Raw genomic sequence first — 15,487 nt, 5'->3', positions numbered from 1 at the left:
GACTTATTTCACTCAACATAATACCCTCCAGTTCCATCCACGTCGTTGCAAATGGCAAGATCTCATTCCTTTTGATGGCTGCATAATATTCCATTGTATATATATATACCACATCTTCTTTATCCATTCATCTGTCGACGGACATCTTGTAAGCCTTTTGATATTTTTGACAAACTTCCCATAAATCAAATTCTAAAGAAGTCTTGTTGACTTTGAACTAACTTTGGGATTTTTCACAGAGTCCCTGGAACATCTCAAAAGATGTGTTCTCTGTCCTTGTGAAAGGAAGACATTGAACTAATTAGACTTATTTGGCATGGTAAATTTCATGGGAAGCATTGTCAAATAAGAAGTGATGCTAAACTTTCTTACATTGTTCCAGAAATTACACAAAATTCCTAAAAATCTGATATGTCCTGGTATAATGTTTAGTCATGATTCTAGTTATTATTTTATAAAGAATGTCACAGAAATAACCAAATTTCTTTGTCCATCATGTTATAATGAACTCTCATCAGATCTTTAACCCTGGCCATTTTTAAGTCTTTTGTCATTTACAGACATTTATTGTTTTATTCTGATGCTTTTGCAAAAGTGTTCCTGCAAAAGTGCTTCATCTTCAAAGAGATTCATGGAAAAGACTCTGACAAGTACAGGGTTCTGATAACTAAGATCGGTTTGCCTTCATGTGAGAGGGGCAGTGATGGACCTTTCATGTGCTTCCCCAAGGCTACACACACAGCTCCACATTGTGTCATGGGATGGTAGCCTGAGACCTGTCCCTGTTCTCCTTCTCCACATCAGTAAAATGGGCCCGTTGCATTGATGATATAATGTTACCGTGTGGAGACTTGCCTCTCCTGCAGGACCCACTCTGCAGATTTTGCTGGAACACCTGTGAGGGAGAGGATAGGAGTGTACCCATAGAACATTTAAGGCCCAGGCACTGCTGTGGAGTTTTTGGGAGTCAAGATGGGCATTATCCCAGAAACTGTACTAATAAGGTGCAAGCCTGTCCATCCCCTAAGAACGTGAAAGAGCTACAAGCCTTTGTAGAGGTTTGGGAGTTTGGGAAGACTTTTATTCGACACCTGACACGGTGCCTCCACCCCCTTATGCCACCTGGTAAAGAAAGGGCATGTGTGGGACTGGGGATCAGAGCAGCTCACCTTCTTTGAGAAGACAAAAATCTAGTGAAGTAGATTAAAGCTCTGGGCATCTCCCAAGCAGGACTGCCATTTAAGTTAGATGTGTCTGTGCCTCTGGAAGATATGGGTCAGGCGCTGTGGCAGAGACAACAGAAGGAGAGAGTGCCCCTAGGATTTCCATCCCAGCTGTGCGAGGAGCAGAAACCCCATACACCAGTAGTTTCTAGCAGTGGATAGAGCACTCCTCCAGGTAGAGCCTCTCAGGCAGCCGCCAGTATAACGGCCAGTGGGCCGAACTCAGAGTGGTTTGGCTGGTGATCTTTCATGAGTCCTAGCTGTTAACCCTTTGCACCAACTCTTGGGCTGTTCTAAAGGAATTAACCCTGTGGTTTGGACGATGGGAAGCTGAGAAGTGGATTATTATCAATGGGCCTTTATGTGGTCAGGATGTGTGTGTGGGGGGGACATTTGGGTTCACCTGCAAGAGCCTGAGGCAGTCCTCAACGTCTTCCAGCTTATAAGGTACTGACGCCCCCTGACAGTTAAGAGGCTGATGCCCTAACTCAGGTACGAGTCCTTCAGTAGATAGATACGGCTGACTGAATGCATAGGGAGAGCAGCCGCCCGTTGTGGCCAGGTGGGATGGTATATTGCTGGGGATGCCGGATTGCCCTTGAAATACAGTGATGTGGTTAATGTAGGAACAGCATGTTCTCTGTGTTCCAGACAATACCCAAGGCAACTGCCAAAGGAATCTGGGGCCATCCGCTGCAGTTCCCAGCTCGTGAGAGATTGGCAAATTGATTATATTGGCCCCCTCTGTCAGAGTGAGGGTTCTCAATATGCCTTGGTTTGTGTGAACACAAGCTTTGCCCTGTTGCCATGCAAACTGGGCTGCCACCATGAGGGAATTAGAGAAGCTGAGTACCATGTGCAGATACCCTCAATCAACTAGACAGTGATCAGGGGTCACTTGCCAAAGGTCATGATGTTGAAGACTGGGCAAAAGAACATGACATTGAATGGAGGTTCCATTGCCCCTATAACCTGCAAGTAGTAGGGTTGGTAGAAAGGAGAAATGGAATCTCAAACAGCAGATTTAATTACTAATAGATAAAACCACCTTGGCCAGGTGGATTCAAGTACTGTCCCATACAATACATTTGTGTGATCAACCAGTAAGGCCTCTTGTCCCATATGCCAGACTGGGGACCCCTGCTGAGGCACCCAACAGGGTGTATTATAAGGGTATGGACGGCGTGGTAAATAGCCATTGTCCCAACTTTCACCATGGATCAACGTGCTATGCTGCTGAGAACACCAAGCCCCATCACGCCTGGAAAGGTGTCATCTACTGGAATTTGCAATGAGAGGTCCCACCTGGATTGGCGATTTAGTTCACATCCCTGGAACTGTTCAGTCTCCACTGGGATCCTGTTGTTGAAACCCACTATGCCTGGAATGGAACATGTGTCGTTGAAAGAGGGGAAGAGGTGGGCATCCTGGTCTGGCCTGTCCCACCCCCGGTCCATCCCCTCATGCCTAACAGTGCTGCCTCCCTAGCAGTGTGTACGGGGTGTACAACCAGGTCAAGTTCCCAAAGCTGACAGCCTCCCTCTCCTCAAGGCTGGGTGGGTATATTCTGTTTTCCACTGATATAATCATTTGGCCGCCTTCTTTGTTCCCTCCATTGGCCTGGAGGACATTACAGAAACGACAGCCCACAATGCCCGTCCTTACTGAACACTGAATGTCTCTAATGAGAAAAGCTGTCCTCCAAAATAGAATGGCCTTGGACATCGTTACTGCCTCACAGTGGCCATCTGTCCCATTCTCCAAGCAGAATGCTGTGTGTTCATACCTGATGAGTCTCTAACGTATCATTTTTATTAAATCACACGAGGGCACAAGTAAATGACCTAAGTGATCTGACCCCCAGCCTAGGAGATTTAATAAATCAGGGGCTCAGAACGTGGGGCTCTTGGTGGAAAAGTTAGCACTGATTTGGGGAATCATTATCTTTCTTTTTTTTTTTTTTTTTTTTAAGATTTTATTTATTTGACAGAGAGAGCACAAGCAGAGGGAGAGAGAGGGAGAAGCAGGTTCCCTGCTGAGCAAGGAGCCCGATGTGGGACTCGATCCCAGGACCCTGGGATCATGACCTGGGCCGAAGGCAGCCGCATAACCGACTGAGCCACCCAGGCGTCCCTGGGGAATCATTATCTTAATGTGTGTTTTCTCTTTTGGTTGTGGCATCCGCCTCCAGTGCAGCCGGGTAGCCGCCCGAGGGGCTACCTCCATGCGAGGGAAACTCCTTGCTGACTACTCAGGGCATGTTGTGGAAGGGGGGGGCATGTGAGATTTTAAGAGCTGGTTGTGAAGGCTGGAGTGTTAGGGAAGGTCGTCAGGAGGATACGATTGCCAGCTGACCTGTGAGCTCCACCTAGGCAATCACAGGCTCCTGACCTCCCCTGTCGTTGGAATGTAGCTTCTGCTCGCCTTCCCCACTCCAAAGAACTGTCCCCAGGACACAGCTGTGAGGTAGTAGTGTGGTGTTGAGACCATTAGATGGTTTATGTGACTAAACCCAGTTAAGGCCTCTGCATAAACTCTTGAGATTTGGTGGGCAGGCACAGAGGTCTACTCGTCCTGTGGCTGCCTAAGATAAGCCTCATGTAAATTCCCTTGCTTATTAAACTTGCCACCTACCAGTCTGGAGTGATCTGCCTCTTTCTTCAGGCTCTCCTTGCCCTGCATGCATGTACAGGGACCAGTTTGCAAAGCAACAGTTCTCTTTTGCAATAATACTGGAATACAGATTGTATAATAAGGTTAATTGAGCAAACTGGATAGATGGCTAATTGCTAGGAGCTACACTCTGTAATCCTGTAATCCCCATTATTTAGGAATTTATCCTAAGTAATCCAGAAAGAAAAAAATAAATTAATTATTTATCATACTATTAATAATAAGCAAAACAGTGGAGAATCTAAACAGAAATAGAATGGTTAAGAAGATTCCTCAGTGGTATATCACAGAGTATTAAATGATAATAATGCAGATTGTGAGCCAACATGAAGGTATTTTAATTGGCTTTTTTTTTAGAGAGAGAGAGAATGTGTGCAAGTGAGTTAGCATGTGGGGGGAGGGGCAGAGGGAGAAGGAGAGAGAGAATCTTAAGCAGGCTCCGCACTTAGCTTGGAGCCCCATACAGGGCTTGATTTTACAATGCTGAGATCCTGACTTGAGCCAAAATCAAGAGTTGGATGCTTAAATGACTGAGTCACCCAGGTGCCCCTTAATTGACATTTGAAAAATAGGTCCCAAGCTGTATACCGTGTCAGAGGCCAGGGATACAAACAAGAGTAATGTCTTACTTCACTGGAGCCTACACTCCAGGAGCTCTTACCAGAAGCAACCCATTGTAGTGGTCAGGTGTAGGGAAGACATAGGAGGGAGGAAATAAATTTTCTGATCCTAAAAGAGTCAGGAGATTATGACTGAATTCCTCTAAGTGAGAATCTGGCTCAGGTAAAGGATCAACAGCACCACTGGGCCTTGGTTGGACTGGGGTAGCTGGTTTCCCACCATCCCTGCAGGGGGGCCACCCCAACCGCTTGGGTTCTGGGACTGGCCCATGGAGACTGCCCCTCTGCAGGGGGAACAGGGCGGGGTCAGAAAGGGGGCTGGCCCCCTCACCCATCACACACGTTGGTGGGGAACCTGGTGCTAAACCATTCTTAGACAAGCTGCTTCTGAGTCTGGGTTTGTATCCAGCAGAGCACCTCCCCTGCTGGCATCTATAAAGAGTTAGCACTTGACACAAGGGTTTGTAAAAAGAAGAATAACAACTGCAAAAATAAATAAATAAAAGAGTCAGGGAAAGCTAAAGGAAAGAGGAAATGGTTGAGGTAGGCTGTAAGATTTATCAGATGAATAATTGGGTAACATAGTTAATACATACAAAATGTTTATTATATGCCCATACTTAGCTAAGTACTTTTCATTATCCCATTAGTTCCTCTCAACACTGTGATGGGTGCATGCACCATTGTAAAAATGAGTAAATAGAGCTTAAGGTGGCTAGGTAACATGCTGAAGGTTGGTGGCAGAATCAGCACATGAACCCATGTTGCCTGTCTTCTAAAATCCATATTCAAAATCACTGTACTTCACAGTGGCCTCCAATTGTGAGAAAAGTCTATCTATGGAGGTATTAGTATTTTAAGACCGAAGAGAAAATAGTTTTATTGGAGAAAGAGGATTTTCTCTTGATTTTTTAACATTCGAGAATCCTTGCCAACAGCTAAAACATCTGTTGCTTATTATTTTGAGAGACCTATCTCTGAAGGAGCTAGGAGCAGATACGCATAGATCCTCTCATCTGTCAGATATTTCCCTATCCTCAGCTAGGCAGTAAGATATGACAACAAGGTAGACGGTATAGGAAGCAGAAGGAAAAATGGGCTGTGACTTGGAAAGTGGGTCACTTAGAGTGGCAACCTTTGATTCTCTTAGGTCAACAATGTAGACTTCTTTGTATCTCTATTGTGGGAATTCCTACTCCATGTTTTATTATTTTGTGAAAATTTGAGGATTGTGCAATTTCAACCACTTTTATGGGGCTTTATCTTTGTCAGGATAAAATTATACTGAGTGCCTTGTTCTAAAATTAAAAGTAGTACAAGTGCCCTCAGTCTCTGTTATGTTGCAGGCATTTGGTAATGCTGGTATAGTACTCATGGTATGTCTGGGGTAATGAAACCTTGCCTGCCAACTCTCATCTGAGTCTTTTTATTTTTATTTTTATTATTTGGTGGGGGAAAGGAGGGAGGGAGGGAGGAGGGGCAGAGGAAGAGGGAGAGAATCTTGAGCAGCTCCATGCTCTGTGCGGAGCCCGACATGGGCCTCGATCTCACGAGATCATGATCCGAGCCAAAACCAAGAGTCGGACACCTAACCAACTGAGCCACCCAGGCACCCCATCACCTGAGTCTTTTTTTTTTTTTAAAGATTTTATTTATTTATTTGAGAGAGAGAGAATGAGAGAGAGCACATGAGAGTGAGGAGGGTCAGAGGGAGAAGCAGGCTCCCTGCTGAGCAGGGAGCCCGATGTGGGACTCGATCCCAGGACTCCAGGATCATGACCTGGGCCGAAGGCAGTCGCTTAACCGACTGAGCCACCCAGGCGCCCCAACACCTGAGTCTTTTTAAAGAACATCTGAATTTGGCATTCTCCAACACAGGAAGTCACTTATGACCCAGGAGATGATGGAACATGACATCATTATATATAGCCAAAGGAACAGAACTCATGCAATAGGAGGATTTTGTTGTTAAGTCCATTCGCTTTTCTGTTCATAGGTTTTGTTGAAAGCTGTGAGTTGGCATTTTAGAGATGAACAAAAATTAGTGTACTATACACGTAGCAATTGGCATATTCTTATTCCCATCTGGAACAGTCTTGCACGTAGGTGCTCAGTAAGCCATTTCTTGAAAGAATGCATAAAAGAAGATGTGAAGATTTTTGTTTCTTCTTAATGCTACTAGGCCATTCTTGTGTGAGAATATTAAGAGATGGCATGCCAAGTTTTCCTTTTCTGATGCTGCAATGTCAAAAGATTTTATAAAACTCTCTTAACTCTTGAACTTGGTTCTCCTAGGCAAAAGAACTAAGATAGCTAAACCAGTTATGAAAAGGAAGAATAAAGTTAGAGATATCACACGACCCTATTTTAAGACTTAATGTATAGCTACAGTAATCAAGTTAGTGGTATCAGTGGAGGGATAGACAAATAGGTCAATGGCATAGAGCCCAGAAATCAAACCACACAAGTATGGCCAACTGATTTTTACATAGGTACAAAAGCAATTTAAGGAAGAGATGATAGTCTTCTACATATGATGCTGGAATAATTGGACATTTATAGGCAAAAAAAAAAAATTCTTCATCTAAGTCTTACACTTTATACAAAAATTAACTCAAGGTGAAAGATGGATTTAAATGTAAAAACTGTAAAATTTTTAGAAGAAAGCATAGGAGAAAAATATTCATGACCTAGGGTTAAATGAAGAGTTTGTAGACATGACAATCCGTAAAACAAAATAATCAACAAATGAAGCTTGATCAAAATTTAAAACTTGTGCTCTGTAAATGGCCCTATTAAGAGAGAAAATACATTTGAATCATATGACAAAAGACTTGAGTCCATAGTAGATAAAAAATTCTCTAAACTCAACACTAAGAAAACAATCCACTTAGACAATGGGCAAAAAATGAACAGATACTTCACCAAAAAAGAAATATAGGTGGCAGATAAGCACAGGAAAAGATGTTCCACATCATTAACCATTAGGGTAGTACAAATCAAAATGACAAGACCTAACCATGTGATGTCATTCTTTGCTTTAAGGTTTGCCTTAAGGCCCAGTATATAGTCCATTTTGGCAGATATCCAATGTGTATTTGAAGTGGTATTATTTTGATTTTTGTCTTCTTCTGAAGCTTTGGATATCTAAATAAGGCTGGTCCTTACAACATTCTGTACCTACTCTGTCCATAGTCCCAGTTTCTACTTCCTTATAGTAGGTATGTTTGTATTTTTAGTGTATCTTTCTCCTTTCTTAGCCCATTGGTTTTCTTCTCCTTGTGGTTATAGGCAGCTTATAGGTTCAAAAACCAAACAAAAACAAAAAGCCTACCTCTGTTGTGTACTTGACTCTCAGCAGCCTTTAGTTCATTGTTAGGTACCACAGTCCCTAACCAGGAAATAAGTGTTCACCTTATACCTAAGGACTTTATGTAAGAGTTAATTCTTGGTATTGACTCGTTTGTCATGTTGTGTTCTTATTCTCTTGAAACTGCTCTACCTTGCCTTTGTCAAAAGAACAAAGATGTGTTTCCCAGTTGCCAAGGCTGTGTACTTTCCTGATATTAAGCAGTACCTTATCTTATCTGAAGATGCGTAACTGTGTTGTGAACTAAAGCTATTGTATTTGAGGAGAGAGCTGCCTAGACATCCAGGTACCTCCATATACGAATTCATTTCTGCTAATATTTGAGTGGCCACTGTTCTCTCGGAAATGAGGTGGTGCATAAAAACCGAGACTCTGCCTTGTGCAAGACACAGTGTGGTAGGTGCTGCACCACTTAACTTTTTCTTGATTTGGGGATCTATTCTTTCTTGCTCTTTCACAGTCATGGCTGGAAACCTTTGTGATAACGTGAGAAAAGGATGACGTACTCATTATCCTTGTCTGAGGAAAACAATGCCTCTGTTTCCACAACAGGAGGGGGTAAACTTTGAGTTACTTGTAGGGTAAACAAGGGGAGAGGTGTTCAGATTCTTGGCTCATCTTCTTCTGCCTCAGTGAGACTTTGAGTGATATGCCTTTTTGTTAATGTGATTAATTGGAATTTATAAGCTTAGTGGTAAATATGGTTAACTCTGTACTTCAACTCATGAGACCTTGTGCTTCATGCTGCATACATCTGGGTATTGGAGCTCTTTAGCTGTGCACAGGGTGAGAACCCCTGTTGTGCTGTCCCTGTTGCTGATAAAGGAGAGAGAGGGGAGACTTGTGTACATACTGGCTTTTCTGTGTGACAGAGCTGTTTAATTGGGGATGATTGTGAAGTTTTTGTCATAGCAAACGGACAGGAGAATTTGCAGTTAGTAGTACAATGATTGATTCTCAGTCCACATTGGGAAATGAAAGAGAGAACATTTTGGTGATAGAAACGTAAGTTTTCGAATGTACAACACAAAGAGTGAACTGTGTATTTTATGTAATGTAAACTGTGGATTTTAGTCAATAGTAACATATCAATATTGGTTCATCAGTTGTAACAAATGTCCCACCCTAATGCAAGATGTCGCTAATGGGGGAAACAGATGGGGAAGAGACAGGGAGATGAGGAGGTATATGGGAACTCTCTGTGCTTTTTGTTCAGTTTTTCTGAACCTAAAAGTGCTCAAGAGTTGAGAAGTTTTAAGTAACTGGTTGAATGTTCCTTAAGCAAGTTCTTAGCATACAAGTTCGTGTTTAACCCTGACCCTTGGGATTTCTCAGGTAAGACCAATCTGGTTTGCAGTTTGAGCTGTTACGTCAGGTAGATTTGCCCCTCTGCTTTTCTGATGTTCATTAACTGTGCTTTTGCCTCTTCTTTGTCTCTGTTGAAACAGTTGGAATGCCAAGATGCCTTGGAAACAGCAGCCCGAGCTGAGGGCCTTTCCCTGGATGCCTCCATGCATTCTCAGATCAGAATCCTGGATGAGGAACATCCCAAGGGAAAGTACCATCATAGCTTAAGTGCTCTGAAGCCCATCCGGACCACTTCCAAGTAAGAGGCTCTACCAGCTAATGACTTGTCTGTGAAGCACCAAAAGCGTTTTTGAAAATTCGGGCTAAGATTAGACCATTTGGGAAGACCCGTTGTTAGTCAGGAGCTCTGTTTACGAAACAGTGTCTCATAAATGCTGGCTAGCCTCTCTGTATGCATTGACAATTTTGTGTTTTGGGTTTTCTCTCCTTAGACACCAGCACCCAGTGGACAATGCTGGGCTCTTCTCCTGCATGACTTTTTCTTGGCTTTCTCCTCTGGCCCGCATGGCCCACAGGAAGGGGGAGCTCTCAATGGAGGACGTGTGGTCTTTGTCCAAGTACGAGTCTTCCGATGTGAACTGCAGAAGGTAGGCTTCTCTGGTCCGCCCTTGTCTCCCGTATAGTGGGTGCATAGGGCCTGAGCTAGGAGGGGGGGTCCGGCAGTGTGATGCCCTCGGCTCTGTGTTCTTTTAGGATCTGAGCTGTCCTGCGGAGGGAGGGTAGCCTGGGGATGACTTTCTCTTTGCTCTTCTGCTTTATCTCCTATTTCACCTTTAATCCTGTTTTAACCACGGGCTTTCTCTCTCTCTCTCAGCCCCGCTTCTCTTCCTGAGTCTACAGGGAAATTATGTTGCTGCCTTGTGACAGAATACATTTTTGTGGTAGCTGATTATCATGACTAAAATCTAGTTTGCAACTTTACATTTGACCACAGGATCCTTCAGAAAGGGTTGGGGGCCCTTGAGAAAGGAAGTTCTTAGCCAGAAACGAATTCTATTCAGGGATAATTTTTCTGGGTGGGAAGGAAGGACTTCGGTTCTCATCATTTTCCATATCCCGAGAGGCTCCCTCCCTATACAGGGTAAATATGTAGTTGCCCAGAAAGGGTGTGTTTTTCCCTGAAGGTGAGGTCCATGTACATAGTTTAAAGAAGAGGCTCGTGTGAGTGGTGTCAAAGCCTGGAGACAGAAAGCAATGGCAGGAGGGAATCTAGGGTCTCTGTTCACCTGGGCAGACGTGTAACGGAGGACATGTGCCCTTGTTAAGACTAGAGAGACTGTGGCAAGAAGAGCTGAACGAAGTTGGGCCAGACGCTGCTTCCCTCCGAAGGGTTGTGTGGATCTTCTGCCGCACCAGGCTCATCCTCTCCATCGTGTGCCTGATGATCACGCAGCTGGCTGGCTTCAGTGGACCAGTAAGTTCTAACCATCCTTTCTGACAGTCTCCAGGGGCCCGGCCACGGCCAGCTCTAACACTCTTGTTCTGTTGCAGGGGTTGTGCTCACCGGTGGGCTAGTTAGCAGCCTTAGTGATGCCTCTAGGTCTGTTGAAAGGGAACGGTTGATTTTGGAGTGAATGGTGGCTGGTCCACAGCCGGAAGGATGAGGGGCCGTGTTGCCAGAGAAGAGCCGGAAGCGGCTCGCTTTCCTGGGGCGGGTGAAGACACGAACGATTCCGGCTCTGAGCAGGATGGTGCTGCTTTGTTGCGTGTTGCCATGAAATGACAGTCTTGGTTTGGGGCGAGGTGTCTGGCGGTGCTGAGAGTGGGCGAGAGCAGTGTGGTGTGGCGTAGGCGGCTGGGCTCGTGCTGGTGACGCACCGCACGCCTGGGGGCAGAGCTGTCACGTGCTTGGCGGTTCCACGGCCAGTGAGCCTGAAGAAACCCGAGGAGCCTTGAGGCTTTTTTTTAGAGTCCAACCTGGAGTCTATTTTAAGTGTTGGTTTAGAGTGTAAATCGCGTGGCAGGTGTCGGGGTGGCAGCCGTGGTTTTTCCTAGTGCGTGCTGAAGCAGAGTAGGTGAGAGAGTGACGTTCACACTGTTTCCTGGACACCTGTTTCTTACACCTGCTGTGCTGCCTGACACTTGAGACTTTGATTAAATCTATTCTCTGCATATTTGCCTTGAGGCATCGGAGCAGTAGTTCTCCTTATACTGTGCGTTTTCCGTGTGTGGGTAAGCTGGAGGTTCATGGTTCTGGTAAGTATGTGCCTAAGATGCATGGTGATTAGGTAAAACTAATTTGCAGTTTTTCTGTTTTATTTTTGTTGTTGTTGTCGTTTGTTTGTTTGTTTGTTTGTTTTTAAATGTTTGATGCCTTTTTAAAAGTTCTGATCTCTTTTCTGAAGCAGAGAACACTACTTTTCTGGTATTAGGTTTCTATATTAATTGAGCAACTAACACACTTTTGTATAAGTTTTAAGTAAGAGAGACCATGTAAGTGAATATTATGTTACTGACCAAAATGGCAAACATTTTCATAGGACCAGCTTCCCCCAAGAAGAGCTTCTGTCATTGTTTCACTACAGGGCTGGTGGCTGCTCTGGATCTTCTGTAGAATTCTTTGAGCTGGGTAGCACAGTATATAGGCTTTCTTGATTCCATTTGGCCAGTGCAAGAAGTTGATTGGCTCCCCCCATCCAAAAAAAAGAAAAAGAAAAACCAACAAAAAACAAAACAAACAAAAAAAAAGGTGGGGGGGGAAGAAATACCATAGATTGTTGAGATTTTAATTTTTTATTTGGGAAAAAAAGCTACCTATGCATGTTCAGTTTGGGGGCCTACAGTCACTCCCTTGAGCATCTGCATATTCTTTTATCTCTCTCTTAAGGTACGGCATACTGGAATGCTAACTCTAGTAAAGTCTTCTAGGTACCAGGGAACACCGAGAACCTTCCTTTAACAGGAAAACAGCATGCACACTTTTCCTTCTCTCTACCCTCTTGCATAAGAGCAACTTAAGGCCTGTGTTATTTCATAAGATCCCATCCTAGAACAATTGAGAAAGCAATGGTCCCATCCATAGTCTCTCTAAATGATAAAAAGATTTAAAACTACAAGCAAAGCAAACTTCTTTTTTTGGAGTACCAATTCAAATAAATTTCTTTTTAAATTGGAAATTGAAGAATCAGCCTGGTTTTGAGATTAGTGCTAGCAATGAGCATACCTTCTGTTCTGTGGATTTAAATCCTTTCAAGGAACACCCATTTTAGATTTTTGCACATTTTCTAATATGGCACAACTTTCAAACTGGCTTAGTCTGTTCTTACAGAAATCTGTGTAAGAACCGACTCCCCAGATAGGGGGATATTTCTTTTCTCCCCTCAGGCATCGCTGAACCTTGGTAGCCATATGCAGAATATACGAATAAACGACCAAGTTCGTGTGTATGTATGTTTTTTTAACTGGCCGGACGATCCAAGGTTTCAGTGATGCCAGTGGACCAACGCTCTGTGCAGAGTGTCCAGAGGTCACAATAGTGTTAATGGAGTACCAGAAAGCTTAAGGGTATGGTCCTGACCTAAGATGAGTGGCCAGACTTGCTAAAGTTAGAGATGATATGTGGCCTTCTTGGATATGAACAGTTTAAAAAGACCAGGCCTGACCTATGATTTTTGTGTAAAGAATTAGCGTCCACCCTGTAGATCTGCAAGAGAAGGCTACCTCCTGCAGTGCTGTATCTTGGTGAATGCTAACTCTGCTCAAGGGCCTTTTGGGGGAAAGGGCAGTGAATAGCCTCTAGAGAGGTAAGTTTCCCACCCTCCCAACCTCTCCCCAGCTGCAGCTTGCTTGATGCTGTCAGGATCTGGATTTGGGGGGAGTCTCTCTGTAGTGGAACCAGTGACAGAAGCTGTTCTTTAGAATTTTCAGGATGGCTGTATTCTGCGGTCAGAATGAGAGAGTCAAGCTGGGCAGAATCTCTCGCCAAGAGTTCAGGTAAGGTAATGTTTATTCACTGGGAATGCTTTCCACAGCCAGACAGCTATGCTGACAATCTCTCGAGTTTTTCTCCCAGTTTGTTTACGTTTAAATGATAAGTTTGTAACTTTTTTAAAACTAAATTTTGGTTGGATTTTTTTCATGAAAACCTTTTTTTCTTTATCCCATACATACAAAATGGTTTGAAATGTAATTGTTTTTTTAAAGAACCCTATGTGTTGGAAATTCTTTAATCTGCTGTTTCCTCTTTTCCCCCCCCTCCGAAAATTTTACATAATGTAAGCTTCATTATGTCTTTTACCTTCCCCCGGCTCCCCACCTCCGGGAGGTACTAATGCTCTTACCCAGTGCTGAAAAATGGCACTGTAAAGGTATGGGAAGGAAGGAACCCCAAACTACAACCTGCTGTCCTTTCACGCCTTCCTCTGGAGACTGTTCCATCAGTGCTGAGGTGTGTGAGAAAAATGCTTTACGGCACCGCCATCTTACTGAGTTGCTTCACGTGAGGAAAAATGGGGTTTTGACCCTGCCACTCAGTGACTCAGTTCCACATTTTGGATTGCATACTGGAAAAGAAGCCAATCTTCTTGCTAGTAAACCAACAACCCAGCTGTATGCAGTGGTGACCCAAACAATGGATATAAACCTAAAAATCCGAGGGAGGGGAGACGTGGAATACAATAGTTCTCGGGATCTGAAATCTCCTATTTATTTGATCAGGTTATTTACTGACGCTTGACAGAAATCTGATTGGTGGGGATCTCTTAGGATCTGGCGGACATCTGGTATTAATTTCCTTCCAGGAAAAATGAGAAATGCCAGTTAACCCAGAGAGCATCTGGGTTCTGGAATTCAGCATTAGCCGCCTCAGGACAATTGTGTCTGGCTTCCATTTTTGTCTGTCGTTCAGAGCTCGCTTCCACCTACAAGTACCCTGTGCTATAAGGATCCGGGGTAGTTGGGTGGATGGGGTTTCTTGTTCTTTTTTTTTTTTTTTTCCCCTTCCTTCAGGGTAGGGGATTGGTTTGGCTTTCTTTTGTTGTGGTTTGTTTTCTCTCATTTTCGGCAAGATCAATTTTAGCTGCAAGGACTTGAAAAAAAGACTCTGAAGGATGCCGCCCCATTTTTCCTTGAGGCCTAGATTTTTGTATTCTGTCCTGAACAGAAGTCATCCGTCACAGCCTGCTGAACCAGTAGCGCCCAGGGATTTTTTTTTTTTTTTTTTAAGCAGAGTTCCCTCTTTGGGGGGAGTTTTTAGTTTAGTTTTGTTTTTTTTTTTAATTCTCTTTCCTTAGCAGCAAGGTCTTATTCTCGGAGAATCTACCCCATTGCAGACTCACTGCAACTTCAGGAGCCTTAATCGATTAAGTGCCGTCAGCTCGATGTACTACTCCGGACTCTGGCAACAGCTATGGGTTCTATTCTGTATTTCCACTGTGTGTAGCGAAAACAACAGTCGGAGGCCAGATGACGTGTTAGATGGCCAGCCTTGTAAAAACTCGACTCTGTATGTTCCCATGTATGTTACCGCAATGCTCCTTCTGTTGTACAGTCTGTGAGATACTCTTTGAAGATGGTACTTTTATTTTATATTTTGTTTCATTTTCAATAAAAGTACATTACCTCCCACTTGCTGGTATTGAATCCTGTCGCTGAATGTGCCTTGTGTGAGTGTGTGCTCCGGCGTTGCAGGACCTCAGAGCTGGAGGTGGCACTCGGTGGTTCTTGGGGGCTGGCTGCCTTCCCTCCCCGCGGGTGGTGGTAGACATATGCTACCTGAGGTAACACGTTTTTGTTTTTGAGAGGGAGTGGGGAGTGGGGAGGGCCCACGGGAGGGTTTCTGGATTTTGGAATAGTCTGCTTTGTTTGCTCTCTTCTGTACTATTAAACTGCCGATGTTTATTTTCAGGAATGTTTTGCAAATGCACTTCTCACTCTTCCCCAGTCCAACTGTAGGTACACTGTTCCTTTTTATCAAATAAGCACGTTTGAAACGATCCAAAAAAAAAAAAAAAGGGTCTTAATTTCATTTAAAGACATGTATCAATGTGTGGAGAGACTGGAGTAAGGTCAAATATATACTTTTTAATGACCGTGTGTTTAGAATTAATTTCAGCTTATGGACAGGTTTATGTTACATTAGAAAGAGGAACGGTTTTGGTGGTGTCCTTAAGGAAGAAAACAATCCAGATGAGGCCGACCTCCCGCGAAACGCCTTGAGTAAATATCCGCGGGCGAGTCGTCAGTCATATTTGGTCCTTCAAGGTCTTCCTCTGCTTCTGTATGTAGCGCTGTCA

The 15,487-nt window shown here is 43.9% G+C and overlaps 1 protein-coding gene across 9 annotated transcripts in view; it reads left to right on the top strand.

Moving 5' to 3' along the window:
- ABCC5 (ATP binding cassette subfamily C member 5) overlaps positions 1 to 15,487 on the top strand; it is a 165,823-nt gene that overhangs the window by 98,552 nt on the left and 51,784 nt on the right. For 5 of the 9 annotated variants that reach the window (XR_014148456.1, XM_081830472.1, XM_081830487.1 and 2 more), the window contains 3 exons: positions 9,335 to 9,492; positions 9,686 to 9,841; positions 10,521 to 10,668. Coding sequence is in view for 7 of the 9 variants with exons in the window: in XM_081830472.1 (XP_081686598.1) it covers positions 9,335 to 9,492; positions 9,686 to 9,841; positions 10,521 to 10,668 (462 nt within the window). In the remaining 2 variants the exon portion in view is untranslated. Of the gene's footprint in view, positions 1 to 9,334; positions 9,493 to 9,685; positions 9,842 to 10,520; positions 15,147 to 15,487 lie in introns of those variants that run through there. The other 4 variants (XM_081830506.1, XM_081830500.1, XM_081830496.1 and 1 more) reach the window with 4 other exon arrangements.

This window comes from Leptonychotes weddellii, chromosome 1 (genome assembly GCF_054177405.1).
Source record: "Leptonychotes weddellii isolate Sample4059 chromosome 1, ASM5417740v2, whole genome shotgun sequence".
Classification (NCBI taxonomy): Eukaryota; Metazoa; Chordata; class Mammalia; order Carnivora; family Phocidae; genus Leptonychotes; species Leptonychotes weddellii.
The sequence above is the reverse complement of the archived record's forward strand: the minus strand, read 5'-3'. Positions and strand labels throughout refer to the sequence as shown.